General features: G+C 42.2%; 1 protein-coding gene across 2 annotated transcripts in view; it reads right to left on the reverse strand.

Moving 5' to 3' along the window:
• ATP8A2 (ATPase phospholipid transporting 8A2) overlaps positions 1 to 22760 on the reverse strand; it is an 861270-nt gene that overhangs the window by 640868 nt on the left and 197642 nt on the right. For both annotated transcript variants that reach the window (XM_075851660.1, XM_075851661.1), the window contains 4 exons: positions 19842 to 19911; positions 6883 to 7010; positions 5000 to 5111; positions 1926 to 2091 (listed from right to left, as the gene is read on the reverse strand). In XM_075851660.1, the coding sequence (XP_075707775.1) occupies positions 1926 to 2091; positions 5000 to 5111; positions 6883 to 7010; positions 19842 to 19911 (476 nt within the window). The remainder of the gene's footprint in view (positions 1 to 1925; positions 2092 to 4999; positions 5112 to 6882; positions 7011 to 19841; positions 19912 to 22760) is intronic.

Below are 22760 nucleotides of genomic sequence, written 5' to 3' on the forward strand. Positions count from 1 at the left end.
GGCAGATGCAGGGTGTGTGACTGATCGTCAGGATCAGACTACACAGGGTTTGTTTGTAGCCTGTTACCACGAAGATGCATAGGACTGCATGGAAGCTGTAGTCAACAAACGGTAGAAATTTTTTGCAAAGTGTTTTCATTTTAAATGTATTAGGACAATAATGGAAACTTGGTTATGATGGTGCACATAACTTTTAAACTGCATTGTCTGAACCTAGTCTGTGAGTAACTTGTAACAACAGGTAATAATCCAGACTGAGGACTTATTCACATGGTGCCGTTTATGATGATTTTCTTCCTAGCCAAAAGTTACCTGTTTTCTCATGTAAATGGGCCTAGTTTATGTAGGTTGTGTTTGTGCTTAATAAACGAAAATTATATAGTAAGCTCTCTGGTGCAGGATTTGATGTGGATATTAATATAGAAATAAGTAGACCTGTAAAAATAATGTAGTGATGTAAATTATTAGTGGATTACATGCATATTTATTTTTTATTTTTATATTTATCATTTATACAGTAATTTGCGGGATAGCCTTTTTTTTTTATCCTCATTCATTCCCTGAGCATGACTACTCTATGGGCTTTGTCAGATGTGTCCCACAATGAATTAGTCCAAGACACCTTTCCCTATTAATACAAAAAAAAAATATCAATATCAAGCTATCAGGGAGAAGCACAGAGGTTGTAATCCATGTTCGGGGAAGATTATCACTATAATATCCCATAAAGCATGCAGGCTGCATCTAGTGATAGTGCTATAATTATTCATAGAGGACAATGACATTGCCTGTGACCAGACATTGTCCAATGGGAAATCAAGGGTTTCCCATTGTGGGGAGATAATTTAAGGATTCTCAATGGGCTTATTGTGCAGGTTGGTATAAGTGCAGGATGCTGTGTAGATGAGATATCTTGGTAAGAGAAAGACTAGTTGTAGATCTGGCCGGCTGCCCTTGGGAATAATCATAGGTGTCCGCATGAATTCACAAAAGATGTGTTTTCATATTATTTCCCTGCAGGAAAAAAGGAACCAGAAAGATTTTAGATAAAGGTGTGTGGCACTGAGCTCTTCAGTACGACCCATACTATTACCAATGTTTGTCTATGCAGATTGCATGGCTGTGTGCTTTATTTTTATTTTATGTACCTGTTTGCAATGGATGTGGCCGTGTATCGGCCGCCGCTCTGGCTTCCTGCAGTATACTTACCTCTCCACGGCGTTCTCTGGCACCTGGCCGCTACCGTGTCCTACATCTCTCCGAGCTGGACGCGCTCACCCCCTGCACTTCCTAGTGTGAGCCGACCCTCCTACCTTTAATGGGCCCATGCGTGCCAAATTTCCACACAGCTTTCCAGAGTATAAAAAGGTACTTCCCTTTCCTATCCTTGCCTGAGCAATTAGGTTCCTTCCTAGCTTGATAAATATACCCTGTGTTAGAATAGTTGGAATTTCTTATGATTGATCTCTGCCCGTACCATTGACTATCCTTGCCTGCCGTGACCTCTTGCTTGTTACCCCTGACGAATCTCTGCCATCTGCCATGACCTTTGGCTCAACCAACTCGTGAGTGCCGTCTGCTGCCTGCCCTGACTTTTTCTATACCTGACCTCGCATTCTGTTTGCTGATTTTGTACTATGCCTGTTAACGGTGACTGTTGCCAAGGGGGACTACTCTGGGGGTAGCAACCTGGGGTTCCCCATCCCTGTACAGATCCCTGTATAGGGGTAAAACGTGAACACATGGGGCCCCCTTGGACACCCTTGTTGACATAGTGTCCACCACCATCTCCCATGGGCCCTGTGACAGACGAAAATACCTGAATTCAATATTTAAGAGGGGTGTTCATAGAGTTCAAAGGCAGACATTCACTTTAATAAGTCTCCTATTTTAAGTATTATACATTACATATATTAGGAACTTACCAATGTCACCCAAATACCAGTTATTGTTCTCATATTTCCTGTTCCATAATAAGGCCCCAACAGAGCTAACCAGCGCCATGACCAGGAGGATGCAGAACAGGACTAAGATCTGGATGTTGGTGACTTTCTCTACATTAGACCTCTTCAGTGGTGCCTTGGTAGAATTCTACATAGAAAATAAGGAAAATGAATATCCAATTGATAAATATGCTATAAACTGCTTAATGCCATAAAAACGATATACTGCTTTATGTGCACTTTTGGGTTTTGGCAGTTCAGGTATCTCTTGTAAAGGATCTGCCAGGTACTACGTCTGTGTATACTCCCGGGATTAATCAGTCGACACCTGAGGCCAGACCTCTTAGACTGACACCGGCTCCCACCAACCAGGATGGCAGGCTCAGGAGTGGGAGAGCCTATCGCGGCCTGGTCAGTCGGAGTTAGCTCCGCCCCCTGTCCATTTATACCTGCCGTGTTCTCTTCCTCAGTGCTTGTTATTCTTCTTGGATTCCTGGCCCCACTGCTGCCTTGCTCTAGCCTGCTTCTGCCGTGCTTCTGCCTTGCTTCAGTTCCGCTTATCCTGCTTCACTTTGCCCCTGGCTTGCTTCCTGCTCCGTGCTCTCGTTGGTATACTCCACTACATCCTGATCCTGACTGACTCATTCACTGCTCCGTTTCCTCGCGGCGTTCTGTGGGCTACTGCCCCTTCCCTTGTGTGTTCCCTGTTTGTACTCCCTTGCACTTAGACAGCGTAGAGACCGCCGCCAAGTTGTACCCCGTCGCCTAGGGCGGGTCATTGCAAGTAGGCAGGGACAGGGCGGTGGGTAGATTAGGGCTCACTTGTTCCCTTCACCTCCTTCCTGCCATTACATCTCTTAGATGAGTACAAGGCAGGTATGCCTGCATAGGTGATACAGCAGTATAACAACTACTCTATTTCTGGCCCCTTATGGGGTTTCCTGTATAAGAGAAAACTACCTTGTTTTCTTTTTTACCAGAAGCAGCGCCACTCTTGTCCATGGTTGCGTCTGGTATTGCAGCTCATCGCAATTCATGTTCAAGTTTCAGGGGAATGTTTGTCTTGGGTGCACATTTGAAGAACACAAGGCTGGCCGATGGATTTAAGCGCAAGCTAATGAAGGTAGACGCGTTCAGTACATTATGTTACAAAATGCCCTATGACCATTTACTGCTGTTACATTTTGAGGGAACCGTGAGAAAGGCTTATGAACTATACAAAACAGTTGGCACATGAATGAGGATGGTATCAGCTAGTATTGGCGCGTATGGCACCAAGGTTTTCAGAAAGTAGACAGACGGTCTAGCCACAATCACAGGAAACTTCTGAGGTTATCAAATTACTTTACTTGTCAATGTGAAAATCTTACAAAACATAAAATCACTAAAGCAAAAACAAGTCATCAATATCAAAAGTGGTATCATAGGATAAAAGGTAAAGGATTCCTTAATATAAATCTGAAAGTCTTCAGGTATAAAATTCATAGGAAATTACAATATTATCCATTTGCAATGAGCAAACTGAATATGTCGTAAGAAAATTCTATTTTTCACAACAATCTACAACATTTGAAACAAAATGCTGGAAAACTTGTCAAATACTTTACGGATTTGGGCTTTTATGGTGATCAAAGTTCACCTTGTGGGAGACTTGGTATTCAGTTCATAATATAGACCCTAAAATGCAACTGTATTACGGGCGTATGATCCTGGCCTTATACAATCTTTCAACTCCATTCATGTCTAAGAGCCAGTTCACATCAGCGTCAGGCTTCCGTTAATGGGTTTCGACCTTTCTGTTGGAAGAACCGATGAGCGGAAAGCCAAACTGAAACCATAGCTTCCGATTGCATTACCATTAATTTCAATGGTAATGCTTCCGTTGCACTTGGTTTGCGTTGGTTTCCGTTCCGTAATGTTTCCGTTTTTTTAGCAGAAACAATAGCATAGTTGCCTACGCTATTGTTTCCGTGAAAAAAATGTAAACTTTAAGGAACGGAAACAAACAGAAACCAACTGCAATCAATGGTAATGCATTTTGAAGCAATGGTTTCCGTTTGGCTTTCTGTTCATCTGTTCCTCTGACGGAAAGGTCTAACGGAACCCATGAACGGAAGCCTGACGCTGATGTGAACACACCTTAAGGCAAAATTCTGCTGGATTCCTGTTACTAGACAGAAATGCCTTATGGGAGCTAAGATGATATTTACATTGATCGCGCTGTTAATTCACATGTCTGTCAGCAGAGTGGAGATAAACCGCTGCGGTACCAATCACAGCCATCCCTACGGACAAGCCCCTGTGCCTGTGTGAATAATGAAGGGGCACGGTGTTCGCTTCACTGTGCTGATTAGCGTAGCTCCCGGTGGTAGGATTCCACCGATAAGACACTGGTGGCCTATTCTATATTCTATTCTAAGGATAATATATAAACCAGAGGACACCTTTAAACTGTAAAATACAGGGGCATAAACATTGTCGTTGTCCACACATCCGGCAGGGGTAGCTTCAGCTGGGAGGGGTACCTGGCACGGTAGGGATCTGTCGGCGCACGGCATAGCTATATATTCTTCATCAAGCCGGTAAGCACTCACCTCTAGCATCATGCACAGTGCTAGAGTCCAGGGCAGAGCGCCGTGCATGCGAACGAATCGGCTGTTTTGTATAAATTAATGCTTGCTGTTGGACCCGCTGGCTGACTGCTGCTGCACCTGCGGGCACCTGGGGGGTAAAGTAATATATGCAGACTGTATGCTGGGGGGATCTTAGGTGTGGGGAGTACTGTAATAATGTATGCCAGCTGGTCATTGGCTGACTGTATGATGTGGGGGGCCCCTAAGAAGTAGGGAGGGTACTGTAATAATATAGTATGCCAGCTGGGCACTGACTGATGGTATGCTGCTGGGGGGTCTAAAGTTGTCGCATAGGTCTCTAGTTATGCCATCGGTGAAATACACTTTAAGAAGTCTTCCATTAGAAGCACCACGTGCGCTATATTTTCTGAAAATCACGGACTACAACTAGGGAACAGGAAAGTCTTCTATAAACGGAATTACCTGCATAAGTTTGGTGTCATGTCCTGTGAACACAACAATCCCCAGGACCCACTGAGTGTTCCTGATCTGGGCTCCTCTTAATAATATCTGATCAGGTCCAACAGCAACCGGGCTAAAACAAGAAGAATATAGGAAGTATTAGCATTTTATATCAATATAATAAAAGACAGAAATTCTGTTACATATAGAGAGAATAGTTCCATACGATGTCAAAGACTCTTCCAACCTCAACCAAATTCAATACGGAGAAAGGAAATTGTGGAAATAAATTATACATGCGCTGATAGCAACTTAACCTGATTTTAACAGCAGATCAACCGAGGGCAAACAAGCATAGTACTTATAAAAGAGACAGCAGAACTAGCAAGAGTCTTTAGAGCAGTGGGCAGCTGAGAAGATAACAGAAGTCTTCTAAATACACAAAATATTCACATATTAACTCTCTGCACATACCCGGTGAAAGAAGTTATCAAAAGAACGAAAGACGGCAGTAGTAAGTGATGGACTGATATATTGCGGTTCAGATGTTTCAGCCACATCCATTACAAACTTGTGTGAAAAATCAAGCACACAGTAATGCGATCTCCATAGACAAACATTGCTAGTAGTATGAGTTGTAATGAAGAGCTCAGTGACTTTAGTGTCATAGAATGCTACCTGTGTCACAGGTCAATTTGTGATATTGCTAATCTGATAGATCAGCAACAGGCAACTGTACATGTATTGTGAAGTGGAGGCGGCCAGGAGCTTCATGAAATGAGTTTTCATGGTCGAGCCGCTGTACTGCCTAAGATCACCATGCACAACACAATGGCAAGTGTCGGCGAGAGTGGTCGCCGCCACTGTAAAGCACATTTCCCCTGTAGCAGTGGAAATTTGTTCTCTGGATTGATTAATCACGTTTTACTATCTCGCAGTCTGATGGATGAAACTGGGTTTTGGCGGACGACAGGAGAACGTTCCCTACAGGAGTGTATAGTGCCTACTGTAAAAATTGGTGGAGAAGAAATAATGGTCTGGGGCTGTTTTTCAGGTTTATTTCCAGTGAAAGGTAATGTTAATGTTACAGTATACAAAAGACATTTTACACAATTGTATGCTTCCAAATTTGTGGCAATAGTTTGGGGAAGGTCCTTTCCTGTTTTAGCATACCTGTGCCTCTGTGCACAAAGCAGGATCCATAAAGACGTGGTTTGACGCAGAGGCGGACAGATCTTTTGTGCAACCTGTGCCTCAGCATAAGAGCAGCATAAGGGCCCAGTAGGTAAAGGGTCCACTGCCACCATAAAAGCTTTTAGCATCCTAATGTCTAATAGATTACATTAATTTTACAGCTAACAATTACTGGAGGATTGTGAAAGAGACAGGTATAAAGGGGTGCTCTACCATAAGCCATTAAAGAGCAAGGCCATATATACTGTTCTTGCATAGGACTTCTCTGTTGTCTATGTCTACCCCTGGTTTGAGAGCCCTGACCTCAACCCCATCCAACACTTTTGGCATGAATTGGAGCGCCAGGCCTTCTTGTGAAGAATTAAAACATAAAGGACGATTTATAAAGACTGCTGTTTCATACTCCAGTCGTAATAGATTTATCACATCTTCAGCAGTCCATTTGCCACTGAATGAAATCTATCCAAGCCAGGCGTAGATTTCAGCCAGTTTCTAGCGTAAATTATATTAAGTACGGCAGGCCGCATTGACTCCGCCAACTTCATCTGAACTCCCCCCACTTTTTCTAGAAGTGATCATGTAAATAGCTGTAAATACCTTGCATGAGTAAGAGGGTCTTTGAATCCCTTTAGCCTTCTTCATTCTAACCATACGACCTACCTTAGAGAAGTCTAGAGAAATCTTATTGATTACCTATGTCCATAACAAACCTGTTACTGTCCAAGCGTAGGTTTCCAGTAAAATCATATAGATGGCGATTAGGGCCTTCACACTCAATTCTTCCAGGCAATTTAACCAAATCCTCAACAGACTGAAGATTTGCGGTTGCTGGTAAACCCTGCAGCCAAAGGGCAAAGAATAGAAAAACAGATGATATCAATGGTGACAAAAAAATAGTCACTGACATTAAACTTAATATCCAGTACAGAAGTCAGAATACTTGATGAAGACATATGGACGTGTTTTCTATCATTTCAGAAATAAATTCTAGCCAACTTATCCAAGCAATTCTGAGACAGTTTTCTCGTGACACGTTGGACTTTATGTTAGTGGTAAAATTTGGTTGTTACATTCAGTATTTAATTGTGAAAAACACCAAAATGTAGCGAAAAATTGCAAACATTTGCATTTTTATAACTTTAAATGCATCTGCTTGTAAGACATATAGTAATACCACACAAAATAGTTGCTAATTAACATTTCCCATATGTCTCGCTTAAATTGGCATTGTTTCTTGAACATCCTTTTATTTTTCTAGTACATCACAAGACTTATAAATTTAGCACAATTTCTTGCATTTTCAAGAAAATCTCAAAAGGCTACTTTTTCAGCGACCAGTTCAGTTCTGAAGTGGCTTTGAGGGGCCCATATTTTTTTTCACGGGAATATTTTTATTAATTTCAGAGGAATTAAAGCAAAGTGGAGGTGAAATTTACAAATTTCATTTTTTTCTGTAACACAGAGAAATACAACTAAAAATGTATTACTCAGATTATGCAGGTTTTATAAATATACCACATTTGGCCCTAGTGTGGTAATGGACTGAAGCACAGGCCTTAGAAGCAAAGGAGTACCAAGTTGATTTTGGGGCCTTTTTTTCATTAGATTATATTTCAGGCACCATGTCATGTTTGAAGAGGTCTTGTGGTACCAAAACAAAGCAAACGCCCCCAAAAATACCCCATTTTGGAAACAACACCCCACAAGGAATTCATCTAGGGGTGTAATGCGCATTTTGACCCCAAGGTGTTTGAAAGATTTTATTAGAATTGGGCTGTGAAAATGGAAAAAAAAAATTTTCCCAATAAAATGGAGATTTTTTTCATTTCAACAAGGACTAAAGGAGAAAAAGCACCCCAACATTTGTAAAAAAAATAAAAAAATTCTCCCGAGTACAGCAGTACCCTATATGTGGTCAAAAACGTCTGTTTGGACACATGACAGGGCACAGAAGGGAAGGACTTTTGGAGCTCAAATTTAACTGGAATGGTTTGCGGAGGCTATGTCGCATTTGCAAAGCCCTGAGGGGCCAAAATACTGGAAACCCTCCCCACAGGTGATCCCATTTGGGAAACTACACCCCTCAAGGAAATTATCTAGGGGTATAGTGAGCATTTTGACCACACAGTTTTTTTTGCAGAAATTATTGGAAGTAGGCTGTGAAAATGAAAATCTACATTTTTTTCCAATAAAATGTAGGTTTGACAATTTTTTTTAAAATTTCCACAAGAACTAAAGGAGAAAAAGCACCCCAACATTTGTAAAGCAATTTCTCCCGAGAGCGGCAATACTCCATATGCGGTCACTGCTGTTTGGACACACGGCAAGGCTCAGAAGTGTAGGAGTGTCATTCGGCTTTTGGAATGGTTTCTGGGCGCCATGTCACATTTGCTGAGTCCCTGTAGTACTAGTACAGTGAAAACACCCCAAAAATTACTCAATTTGGGAATCTACACCCATTGGGAAATCATCTAGGGGTATGGTGAGAATTTTGACCCCAAAGGTTTTTTGCTGAATTAATTTGAATTAAGCCGTAAAAAAATGAACAATTTAATTATTTTCCAATAAGATGTAGATTTAGATCAACATTTTTCATTTTCACAAGGAATAAAGAAGAAAAAGCACCCCAACATTTGTAAAACAATGTCTCCTCAGTATGGTAACACCCCATATGTGGTTATAAACTGCTATTTACATATATTGGAGGGTTCAGTGGTATTTGACTTTTCGAGCATAGATTTTGCAGTAATAGTATGCGGACGCCATTTCTCTTTTGCAAAACCCCTGATGTACCGAAAAAAAAAAAAAAGTGACCCTATTTTAGAAACTACACCTCTAAAGGCATTTATCAAGGGGTGTAGTGAGCATTTAGACCCCACAGGTGTTTTTCATAAATGAATACGCAGTGGATGATGCAAAGTGAAAATTTGTCCACTGATATGTCATTTCACCGCACAATATGTTGTGCCCAGCTTGTGCTACTGGAGAATCTTATCCCATAAATTGTTAAGCGGGTATGGCAATGCCTTACATGTGGACGTAAACTGCTGCTTGGGCACACTGTAGGGCTTAGAAGGGGGATCGCCATTTGGAGCGTGGATTTTGTTTGGTAGTAGTTCTGTTTGGAGTTTTACTGGTATTTTATTTTATAACGTGGGGGGCATATGTAATCTGTGCGGAGTTCTTCAGGGCATAATAAAAGGGTATAATAATGGGGTAAATAAAAAAATTATCCATAGATGTGTGGTATGCTGTGAAGCAATCCATTATGCGCAGGCCAGTGTCGCACTGATAAACGGTATTCTTTCTTATCCCCCTTTTGTAACACTCTGCACCTTTTGGGGACTTTTCCTTCTTTGTAGCTTGGGAAATTTTGCTGGAAAAGTATTGCCCTGGTATAATACGGGTGCCCTCGCTCGCAGCCAGGGCCGGCTCCAGGTTTATGTGGGCCCTTGGGTGACACAGACTTAGTGGGCCACACAGCCCCCCTCCCTGGGAGTGGCACATAGCCTCTCCTCCCTGGGAGTGCCACACAGCCCCTCCTCCCCGAGTGCCACACAGCCATTCCTCCCAGAGAGTGCCACACAGCACCTCCTCCCAGGGAGTGCTACACAGCCCCCTTCCTTGGTAGTGTCGCACAGCCCCCCTCCCAGGTAGTGCCACACAGCCCCCTCCAAAGTAGGGGCCACACAGCCCCCCTCCCTGGTAGTGCCACACAGCCCCCCTCCCTGGTAGTACCACACAGCCCCCCTCCCAAGTAGTGCCACACAGCCACCCTCCATGGTAGTGCCACACAGCCCCCCTCCCTGGTAGTGCCACACAGCCTGCCTCCCGGGTAGTGCGACACAGCCCCCCTCCCTGTAGTTAGCGCCCTTTAGGAGTGGAATCCCCAACCAGAGCATTGCCGACTCCTTGGCCAGGTATTCTGCTTCAGGAGGAGCCCCTGATGTCACTGTCCATATATGGCGACCCCAGAGCCATAGTCCCAGGCAGAGCGCTACTATGACTCTGCCTGGGACTCCTGCTCAGCTCCTGACATCACTGTCCATATATGGACAGTGATATCAAGGGCTTCCCCAGAGATGGAGTCCCAGGCAGAGCTGCTTCTAGCTTATCTCCTCCTGGCATCACTGTCCATATATAGACATTGATGTCAAGGGGAACCCCATAGCGTTAGTAAAGGCTCTGCTCCTGTACTCCGGCTCTGGGGTAAACCCCTGACATCACTGTCCATATATGGATAGTGATGTCAGAGGCAATCCCAGAACCAAAGATAAGGGCTATTAGTGCTCTGCCTGGGACCCCAGCTCTGCTCCTGACATCACTGTCCATATGTGGACAGAGATGTCAGGGGAAACCTCAGAGCCGGAGTCCCAGAGCAGAGCTCTAGTATAGGCTCCATGTATGGACAGCGGTCAGGGGCTTGCCTATAGGCGGAGTCCCAGAGCAGAGCCGCTTCTAGCACTCTGCCTGGGAGTCTGTAGCCTAGTAAATAGCTACAGTGTAGGGAGCTACCACCCTGCTCTTACATAGCGAAGGGGGCTCCCTCCAAAAGCAGAATCCCATCTGCAAAATTCTGGCTGGGGATTCCACTCCTGGAGGAGCCATGCAGTGACAGCACCTGGCAGCCAAGTGGCACCCCCCCCCCCCGAAGTGTAATGGGCCCCGGCACCAATTCGTTGTGGTATAGATTCCACTAGGTGTTGAAATTGTTCCCCAGGAATATTGACGCATGCGGAGAGGATAGGTTCTCGCAGTTGCCGCTAAAGTGTCCTTCTGCCATAGGGTAAACAGCTTCCATGAAGGGATGAACTTGGTCGGCCACGATGCTTAGGTAAGCCCTACATTCAACTGCCCATCCACAGGTATCAGAGGACCCAGGGTGTGCCAAGAAAACATTCACTACACCATTAATTCACCTTCACCAGCCTGACACCTAACAGGAAGGGTTCATCGGTTTATTCTGCTTGTGCCAAATTCTGACCATCCCAACAGCATTGTGCATCAGAAATCTGTATTCATCTATAGAGGCAATGTTTTTCCACTGCTCAGTGATCCAATCGTTGCCCTCTTTTGCTCACTGGAGTCTTGTCTTTCTGTTTACCCTAGACAGCAATGGCGCTTAAAACTGGTTGTCTGCTGATATTGCCCATTTGTGATAAGGAACGACGATTTTTCCTTACAAACATTAGCTGGAGCACCGGTGTTGTATTCAGCTGCAATTTGCGTGACTGTGCACCGCCTGTTCGTCAGAACAATTCTTGACATCCTCCACTGGCCCCTTTCGTCGACGAGATGTTGATGTTCACAGTATCCCCTCAACTTTTTTCTGTTCAAGAAGCCAAATGCCCAATTATAATGTCAAAGTTTTTTAAATGTACCTATATAGTTCCCTTACCCGACAAGAGCGTCCGAAAAAAACTACACACACATATACATACACCCAAGTGCATAAGTATCAGAGGACTGCCACTCTTCCCAGACTGAGCAAAGTGAGCACATCATTCTTGGTTTACTCTCGACACCGTTGCACAAGAAAACCCCACAAGGTTGGCAATTTTTTTAAATACTGGCCTTGGCTAGTCTAGCACCAATGACCGTGCCTTGTTCAAAGGCGCTCACATCGCTCAATTTTCCCATTCTAATGTGGATTCATGCTGAAACTGATCCACAGAAAACTTGCTCACTTGATTTTTGGCTGCAGTCTGGGGTCACACGTCTACTTTCCATACAGGCAGCTCAAATCTGGAAAAGGAAAGTGTCTAATAAACTAGCGTGTATATGTGTGTAGGCCAATCCCTTGTTCTATTCCTGGCTGAGCAAGATATGAGGCCATCTGATGGAGTTGAAGGATACTTTTGAGGCCTCCCATGGAGCTGGTTGACCACCACTGCTGTAAACTAAGAACAAAACACCATCTCACTGCATGAACTATGACATTTAGGCTGGGTTCACACGACCATGTTACGTCCGTAATGTACGGAACGTATTTCGGCCGGAAGACCCGGACCGAACACACTGCAGGGGGCCGGGCTCCTAGCATCATAGTGATGTACGACGCTAGGAGTCCCTGCCTCGCTGCAGGACAACTGTCCCGTACTGTAATCATGTTTTCAGTACGGGACAGTAGTTCCACGCAGAGGCAGGGACTCCTAGCGTCGTACATCACTATGATGCTAGGAGCCCGGCCCCCTGCAGTGTGTTCGGTCCTGGTCTTCCGGCCGAAATACGTTCCGTACATTACGGACGTAACATGGTCGTGTGAACCCAGCCTTAAAGTCAAGAATTTCAGCAGTGGCATACATATAGGACAGGGGGACTCATAGCAAAGATACATATTAGGGTCCCTTTCAGAAACTGACACTTCTGACCATCCGGGACAGGAGGTCCTGGTGCCCCCATCCCACATTTACCACTTCCTTCTTTGCTCACATTGCAGCCAATGTGGAAAGACCACATCCCTGTGCAGGTTTTCACCATCCATTTAAACAGGGGACGAGACCAACCTGGAATGGGCCCACTCTCTCTTATGGGCACATAGCAACTGCATGGGTTGCCCTTGTTCTACACATGCCCTTGTTTCCCAGCATTAACACTGAAGGCAAATCGATTAGTGACACCATCAATGTCCAATCAGTTGGGGTCCAACTACTTTTGTGAAACAGAGACCCTCCCGAGCTACTGCTGTACAGGGAATTACAGCAAAAATCCTGCTTCCATGGCCTCTGCTCAGGTTCCTGCACCCTCCATTCCCTCATGCTCGTCCTGAGCTCCACTTACCTGATCCGGACACCCTGCAGGCTCTGGACGTCGTCAGGTAACTGCATCTCTCACCTCCCTCCACGGCCATCATCCACTATGTGTGGCTGCAGCCACTAGAGGGCGCACGCGCTGACTTTTCCCTTCTTACAGGGCCGGCGTGTGTCAAAATCCTAAGACTTCCTATTTAAGGACCCGCCTCCCTCAGATCTTTGCTTGTTCAACCAAGTTATCCCTGTGAGCTTCCCTGTACCCAGTTTTCCCTGTTACCTTGCCTTCTGCCTTTGTCTAGATTTCCCATTGTGACCTCTGCCTGAACTTGTACTATCCATGCCAGCCGCCTGCCTTGACCTATTGCTATACATACCCGTAACGACGTCTGCTACCTATCTTTAATTCTGGCCTACTCATCTGACTGCCTCTAAACCTGCTGTGCCAAACGTTGCCCTGGGTTACAAGCACCATCTCCCAGACGATACAGAGGATCCACAAACAAACCAGTGAGAACCGTGATAAGTCCTTAACCGGTGACAATTAGATATTGGTTATACTACGTAAGTATTAAACAAACTAACAAATCGTCTTATAGGCCCAGGGAGACCAGCAATAAATATATAGTAATTGATGTTAATTTTACCCTTATAGCTGTCTTTTAGTGGAGAATAGTAAATAATTCTTACGGGGATTAGTTATTATTCTCATCAGTTTATTCGAGTACCAGACATATTTATATGTAGCTCTTGCCCACAACATTAATAAATTAGAGAAATGGTACAGATGGATAGTGGATAATTTATTGTGTTATTACCAGAAGATATGAAGATATTATTATAATGTTCTTGTAAACTATGGAGCTTTCTGGACTGAATTACAGAGAAAAACAAGCTCCGTCACCGGCGGTGAAATCTTATATTCCCAGGAGGCACATAGTAAATGTATATGTGCTTTATTGTTTAGCAGAATCCTGAAAAACAACATCAGGTAATTTATGTAGCCGGATTTTTTTTCTATTGATTGAAAAGCTATATCTGTCTGGCTTCAGATGAAGGTCTTAGATAAAATTTATATTTTGGGGATTCTCTGATGCTGCCTACAATCTTATTTTACACTGATACATAAGAAGATATATTTTGCTAAGTGTCATAGATTATGACTGGTATATATATAAAGCACAACAATAATAATAATGATAAAACTAAAGAATTATAACAAGTCCAGCACATTTGACCCTGTCTCAGCCGCCACCCTGTTCTCTCTAGCAGGTGGGAGGGGGGCGGTCAGAATGCGCATGTGCAGCGCAAACAGCTGCCCAGCCAATCACAGAGGAGAGCACTGTACTTAAAACTTCCTGTGGCCTCTGTCTGGTGCCAGATATAATAGTATTACCCTGTACCTTGCCGGTATTCTGTTGTTTCTGCTCATCATAATTTTTATGCTTGACCTGCTTCGTTTAACTACGCTATTTAATTTTTATCCCCTTGTACCTGGTCCGGATTGTGGACCATATCCGTTTCCTGACCTGGGCTTGTTTGACATTGAGTACAAAGGAGCACAAACTATTTAACAGTTTTGGCTATTGTACTTCTCCATTCCAACCCCGGCTAATATTTTACTGTTTTTTCTGTATTCTAGACAACTACAAGACTTCTGTTGCTACTGGCCACCACTTGCTATACTAAGATTTTTCTACTTCAGTTTCACCACTGAAACCCAGACCAATTACCGGATAACCATAATGGACCGAAGTTCTGGGGCCAACAGAGTGCCAAGTCCCAAAAAAAGATCGATTAATGAGGTGGTCCTTAAAACGTGATATTCGGTTTAATTGTGTAGCACGAAACCAGGCTCTTTACAGTTACTACTATGTGTGTTTCATTTACAAATCGCATATTACTATATTTTGTAGCTGTTCTCTCTGTGTGTGACCTACACCAAATGCAATGAAAAAAAAAAGTGGATGGTTTTGCATAGCCAGCTAACAAGGTGTGTGGGCTATCATGTGGGTATACTTACCATACTTTAAAAGTGCCACCGACTGCCCACTTTTCATGTTTTCTTAGTGAGCGGTTAAAGGGGTTATTCGGGTTCCTACATTTTTTTAGTACTGGCTGCAAATGACCTGAATTAAAAATTAAATGATTGTTTACATGCAGGCAGCATGTGACCGCTGCAACCAATCAGATAGCTTAGAGGTGACTAATCATATTTCTGGCATAATGCCAAATACACAACACCTGATAGCAAATTCACATGCTGCCAGCATGTAAACAGTCACCGGGTGGGCCCCCAGAGCGTCAGTGCTGGATCACTGGGGGAAAGGATAGGTAAGTGATAGGTAGTTGTTTTAGATTCAGGTAATTTCCAGCCCATACTAAAAAATGTTAGGAACTAAAGAATTAAAGAACTAACTTTAAAATAGCTGATCTAATAGCTAAACTAATTTTCACTCTTAGCTTAAAATAGGAAGACAGGCCCTAAACCACAAATTGTTGCTCTAATTATATAATCAAATACATCTTAGGGCCGGTTCACACCTCCATTGGAGGCTTCGTTACGGGCCTCTGTCACAGATCTGGCTAAAAATACCGGAAATAATTGCTCAGAATTACAGTAAGACCACAGACAACATGACGGAAACTCGACAGAAGCCATTAAAGTCTACGGGTTCCGCCGGCCGCCAGTGGTGTCCGTGGTGCAAATGCGCTTCCGGTTATTCGCCTGTCTTGCTCCTCTGACGAAGCAGAAAAATGGAATGTCAAGAGCAGGTGTGAACCAGCTCTTAGTGTTATTTTATTGGTTTTAGATAATTTTTAAGTAGTTTAACCCCTTAAGGACACAGGGTGTTTAGGCCTTCAGGACGCAGCCAATTTTTTCAAATCTGACATGTTTCACTTTATGTGGTAATAACTTCAGAATGCTTTTACCTATCCAAGCGATTCTGAGATTATTTTCTCGTGACACATTGGACTTTATGTTACTGGCAAAATTTGCTCGATACATTAAGTATTTAATTGTGAAAAATCCCAAAATTTTGCGAAAAAATTGCAAAAATTAGCATTTTTCTAAATTTATATGTATCAGCTTGTAAGACAGATAGTAATACCACACAAAATTGTTGCTAATTAACATCACCCATATGTTTACTTTAGATTGGCATTGTTTTTTGAAAATCCTTTTATTTTTCTATGACATCACAAGGCTTAGAACTTTAGCAGCAATTTCTCACATTTTCAAGAAAATTTCAAAAGGCTATTTTTCCAGGGACCAGTTCAGTTGTGAAGTGGATTTTAGGGCCTTATATATTAGAAACCCTCGATAAGTCACCCCATTTTAAAAACTTCACCCCTCAAAGTATTCAAAACAGCATTTAGAAAGTTTTTTTTAACCCTTTAGATGTTTCACAGGAATTAAGGCAAAGTAGATGTGAAATTTTCAAATTTCTTTTTTTTTTTGCAGAAATTCATTTTTCATCTATTTTTTTTGTAACACAGAAAGTTTTACCAGAGAAACGCAACTCAATATATATTACCCAGATTCTGCAGTTTTTAGAAATACCCCACATGTGGCCCTAGTGCACTTACTGACTGAAGCACAGGCCTCAGAAACAAAGGAACACCAAGAGGATTTTGGGGCCTCCTTTTTATTAGAAAATATTTTAGGCACCATGTCGGGTCTGAAAGGCTCTTGCGGCGCTAAAACAGTGGAAATCCCCCAAAAGTCACCCCATTTTGGAAACTATACCCTTTGAGGAAATTATCTAGGGGTATAGTGAGCATTTTGACCCCGCAGGTTTTTTGCAGAAATTATTGGAAGTAGGCCGTGAAAATGAAAATCTACATTCTTTCAAAGAAAATGTAGGTTTAGCTAAATGTTTCTAATTTCCACAAGGACTAATAGGAGAAAATGCACCACTACATTTGTAAAGCAATTTCTCCCGAGTAAAACAATACCCCACATGTGGTCATAAATGGCTGTTTGGACACACAGCAGGGCTTAGAAGGGAAAGAGCGCCATTTGGCTTTTGGAGCTCAAATTTAGCAAGAATGGTTTGCGGAGACCACGTCGCATTTGCAAAGCCCCTAAGGGACCAAAACAGTGAAAACACCAAAAAAGTGACCCTATTTAGGAAACTACACCCCTTGAAGAATCCATCTAGGGGTGTAGTGAGAATTTTGAACCTACAGGGGTTTCATAGATTTTATTAGAATTGGGAAGTGAAGATAAAAAAAAAATCCTTTTTTTTCCAATAAGACGTCGTTTTAGCTCAAAATTTTTCATTTTCTCAACAAATAGAGGAATAAAAGCACCCCAACATTTGTAAAGTAACTTCTCTGGAGTACGGCAATACCCCATTTGTGGTCATAAACTGCTGTTTGGGCACACGGCAAGGATCAGAAGAGAAGGAGCGCCATTTGTCTTTTGGAGTACAGATTTTGCTGGATTGGTTTCTTGACACCATGCCACTTTTGCAAAGCTCCTAAGGTACCAGTACAGTGGAAACTCCCCAAAAGTAACTCGATTCACGAAACTACACCCCTTGAGGAATTCATCTAGGGGTGTAGTGAGCATTTTGATCCCACAGGTGTTTCATAGATTTGATTAGAATTGGGCAGTGAAAATAAAGAAATCATTTTTCTTCAATAAGACGTAGATACACACCCCAAAAATTGTTAAAAAGGTTCTCCCGGGTATGGCGTTGCCATATATGTGGAAGTAAACTGCTGTTTGGGCACACTGTAGGGTTCAGAAGGGAGGTAGCACCATTTGGCTTTTGGAGCGTGGATTTTGCTTGTAGTAGTTTTGTTTTGAGTCTTACTGGTGCTTCCGTTTATAATGTGGGTGTACATGTAAGCCAGGTGGAGTATGTAAGGGGCATAGTCAGGTGGTATAATAATGGGGTAAAAAAAAAAACAATAAAATGATCCATAGATGTGTGTTACGCTGTGACACAATCCTTTCTGCACAGGCCGGTGTCGCACTAATAAATGGTCTTTACTTATTCCCCTTTTGGTCCACACTCGGGATCTTTGCAGTTTGAGGAATTTTGCTGGGAAGTGTTGTCCTGGTATAATACGGGCACCCTTTCTTCCAGCAAATATGTTTGGGCACTCCCCTTCCTGGTTCCCTAATTTTAGGGGCCTTGATAATTCGCCACTTGAAACAGAAGAAACGATCCCCTCGGGCCGGCACAACTGCATATTTTTATTTCCTGGCTTATTGGAGCCTTAACTAATTTTATTTTTTCATAGACGTTCTGGTATGAAGGCTGTTTTTTTTTGCGGGACGAGCTGTAGTTTTTATTGGTACCATTTTGGGGTACATGCCACTTTTTGATCACTTGTTATCCTTTTTTTTTGGGGAGGCAAGGTGACCAAAAAACAGCAATTCTGGCATATTTTTTTAGTTCTTTTTATACAGCGTTCACCACGCGTTATAAATTACACGTTACCTTTATTCTGCGGGTCAGTCCGATTCCGGTGATACCTAATTTATAGAACTTTTTTATGTTTTACAACTTTTTGCACAATAAAATAACTTTTGTAAAGAGAATGGATTTTTTCTGTCGCCAAGTTGTGGGAGCCATAACGATTTTAATTTTTTTGTTTGAGCTGTATGAGGGCTTGTTTTTAGCGAGACGAGTTATAGTTTTTATAGGTACCATTTTTGGGTACATGCGACTTTTTGATCACTTTTTATTTCAATTTTTGGAAGACAAAGTGACCAAAAAATAGCAATTATGTCAGTATTTTTTAGTTTTTTTTTTTTTACGGCGTTCACTGTGCAGAATAAATAACATAATATTTTTATAGTTAAGGTCGTTACGGTCGCAGCGATACCAAATATGTATGGCTTTATTATTTTTTTCAATAATAAATGACTTGATAAGGGAAAAAGGGACGATTGTGTTTTGTGTTATTATTTGAAACTTTTATTGTATTTTTTACAACTTTTATTTTTACTTTTTTTACACTTTTCTTTAGTCCCACTAGGGGACTTGAAGGTCCAACTGTTTGTTTGATGTTCTAATACATTGCACTACCTATGTAGTGCAATGTATTAGAACTGTCAGTTGTTCACTGACAGCAAGCCGATCAGGCTCCGCCTCCGGGCGGGGCCTAATCGGCTTCCGTAATGGCAGATAGGAAGCTATTGTTAGGCATCCTGTTGCCATAGTAACCGTCGCCAGCCTTGCCATCGCATGGCAGGCTGCCGATTTCATACAAACCACTTTGATGCAGCGATTGCATTGAATCGCTGCATTGAAGGGGTTAGTGGCAGGAATCGGAGCTAGCTCCGGTTCCTGCCTTTACAGTGGGATGTCTGCTGTAACATACAGCGGACACCCACTGCTGATGACGCCGGCTCAGCTTCTGAGCCAGAAGCTGGGCCGGTGCCATCTTGCCGATGGTACCGGAAGCCTCCTGGGCCCCGCCGACGACGGGGCATAGGAGGATTCTGTTACAGGCAGACCAGGAGGTAAGTATTAGCCCTCCGATCGCCTTTGCAGCCACCGGCAACCCAGCAATCACGTTACTGGGGTGCCGGTGGCTATAAACTCCTCACATGCTGCGATCTCTATTGAACGCAGCATGTGAGGGGTTAATCGGTCGGATCGGAGGCTAGCTCCGGTCCTGCCCGATACCTCAGGGTGACAGCTCTAACATACAGCTCCTGAGCCAGCTCCATCTGTTTCACGTACAGTTACGTGGAATTGCGGGAAAACACCAGCTCTCATCACGTAACTGTACGTGAAATTGCGGGAAGGGGTTAAATAAAAAAGTAATTAGTATATAAATAATAGTCACAATATTAATAATAATCATTCTTATCAGAGCTGATATGCAACTACAACCTCTACATCCCAAATATCTATAACATTGGGTTTGAAGAAACAATTGCAATGTTCTACCTGGCGTATTTTTAAGTTTGTTTCACCATCAAGATTGGATGTTTCAATGTAGCACATGGCCTGTGGCTCACTGTGAAAGCAAGAAAGAAGGTTACGTAAAAGGAAACACATTTACATTGAAGTCATGCAGTGATTAGAGATATTCATAGACACAAAGATCAGTCCGTTTAAACATTTGTATTTTCCTCTCGGGGTGCACTGGTTCTCCTTGTGGAGATCCAGCTGGTGTTGGGAGTCTTACAGGCAATGATCCTTGGGAAAATGTATGCAAATTAAAATGGTCTCTTTAGGGCTACTTATAGGTAGCTACCCTGTAAGTCAATGTGTGACCCACTAACCCATTCCCACCACAGTCATTTTTTGGATTTTCGTTTTCATGTTTTCCTTCCCACATTCCAAAAGCCATAACTTTTTTATTTTTCTATCGATAAAGACATATGGGGCTTGCTTTTTGCAGGACGAGTTGTTGCATTCACGGCACCAATTATTTTACCATATATTGCATTGGGAAATAGGAAAAAACTTCTTTGTGGGGTGGACTAGGAAAAAAACTGCAATTCCTCAATCTTTTGAGGGATTTCGTTTTTACGGCTTTCACTGTACGGTAAAAATGCCATGTTAACTTTATTATACCGGTCAATACAATTACGGTGATACCAAATTTATATTGTTTTTTTATGTTTTACTACTTTTACAAGGAAGAAACGTAAAAATAAAAATTAGTGTTTTGTCGCCATGTTCTGAGAGCTGTAAGTTTTTTATTTTCCGTCGATTGAGCGGTATGAGGGCTTACTGTTTGTGGGGGTGAGCTGTAATTTCATTTGGTACCATTTTGGGCTACATAAGACTTTTTGATCACTTTTTATTTAATTTTTTGGAGATATGAAGTTTACAGACGCACCGATACCAATTTTGTTTATTTTTTACATTACTTTAGAGGAAAAAATCGGAAAAGGTTTTTTTTTTTTTTACTTATAATATATATATATATATATATATATATATATATATATATATATATATATATATATATATATATATATATATTTATATATATTTACACTACTAAAAACTTTATTGAACTTTATTTTACAAAGTTTCTTAGTCTCCCTAGGGGATTTGAACCAGCGATCATTAGATACTAACGTATTGCAGTGTATTGTAATTTTTACAGGCTCCTGTTAAGTCCTGCCAGATACACGGCTTAACAGAGGCAGAAAAAAGGCAGTTCTGGGGGCCTTCATTAGGCCCCTGGGCTGCAATGACAACCATTGGCAGGGGGAAGCCGATGAGCTGTCAGAGGGGGGAGCCCCCCTTTTCCTAACGTCTTAAATTCTGCGATCGTGATTGATCGCAGCATTTAAGGGGTTAAACGGCTGGGAACAGCACGATCGCTGTTCCTGACCATAAGTCCTGTAATACACAGCTGACACACGCAGCATATGGAGCAGGCTCAGCGGGTGAGCCTGCTCCATAAATCACCCCCAGGAGTACGACGTGCTATTACGCTGTGGTGCGCAAACAGGTTAAAGGGCCTTGAAACATCACTAGGGATATCAGCCAGACCAGAGACACCTATCTGTAGACCGCTATTTTGGAGTTCTTGCACCTTGTCAGTATAGCGCAGGGTTCTGGATGTTTTTGACGCAGCTTTTAGGCAAAGATCAAGCTGCTGTAGAAAGTTTTGGAGGCAATTCTCTCTGGGAAAAAGAATGAAATTCTTGGCTATGTGCAGTGGTTGCTAATAGAGACGTTAATAATAACTCTCATAGTATTCTCATATAACCTGATGCTCTGTCGATAACTAGCAGGTCACATTGCTATTACTTGCTAATTTTCTTTTTATATGAGCGGTCACAGTGTCAATGAGATGCAACACCCGCTGGTTCCACATTGTTTAATGAGTTTTTTGTGATGCGGATACCTATAATTTGATATAATAAAGCACGCTACATGTGAATGTTTCCATGCCTTTCTAGACACTGAGATATTTCATACTTATTATGTAGCAAGGCCCAATATGTCTGCCTGATTCTGATCTTCCATTAATGTAAATTCTGCTTTCCCTTTCTCATAAAGGTAAGAATTGGCACCAGCGCTAGCAAAACAATATTGGTTATTATTTCAGTATTTTACAATAATATTAGTCGGGTAGTAAATATTGGGATTGTATGGATAATATATAGTGGTAATGTGTAGAAGTTATTCTGCTATTGTCTGGTGGTATTATTTTGGCAATGTTGAACACTGTTAGGTGGTATTTTTTAGGTACTATGATGATAATATTTAGTCAATACATAGTACTGTTTTGGCATTGTATGGCAATATAACTTGGGCATTGTGTGATGGTATTTGGCCACTATAAAATGCTGTTATTTGGGCACCTTATGGCCATAAAGTTTTCACAGTGTTGAGTATTGGATGGCCAAATTATATAGGCTCTATAAAGTGCTGCTATTTAAGCACTTTATGGTGGTATCGTTTTTGCAGTGTTGAGCACTTTATGGTAGTACTGTTTACCATGATCATTTGGGCGCTATTTTACCTCTTCATCCTTAAAAAAATAAATAAATAGGGAAGAGAGCCCCAACACAAGGTTTTGCCAAAAGGGCCTTATTTAGCCTTGCTTTATTTTGGCTAAACAGTATAAGTCCTTTAATTCAATGTGGTCATCGCCACTCCTAAGCAAACCCACACCCACAATTATCTGCCTCCAGGGTTTCCACCAGTTGGCTTTCTATTTGTGCATAATTATACAAAAGTTGTAACTTAAGGAAAGGCAATCAGAAACATCGAAATATCCCATACACACTATGACAAGTGACTTCACTTCTTAATCAATACACAAAATACATACGTAACAGAGAAGGCACCACATTACTCCAAAACATGCAGAATGTCTCCACTGAACTGAACATT

The sequence above is a fragment of the Rhinoderma darwinii genome, chromosome 2 (assembly GCF_050947455.1).
Source record: "Rhinoderma darwinii isolate aRhiDar2 chromosome 2, aRhiDar2.hap1, whole genome shotgun sequence".
Lineage (NCBI taxonomy): Eukaryota > Metazoa > Chordata > Amphibia > Anura > Rhinodermatidae > Rhinoderma > Rhinoderma darwinii.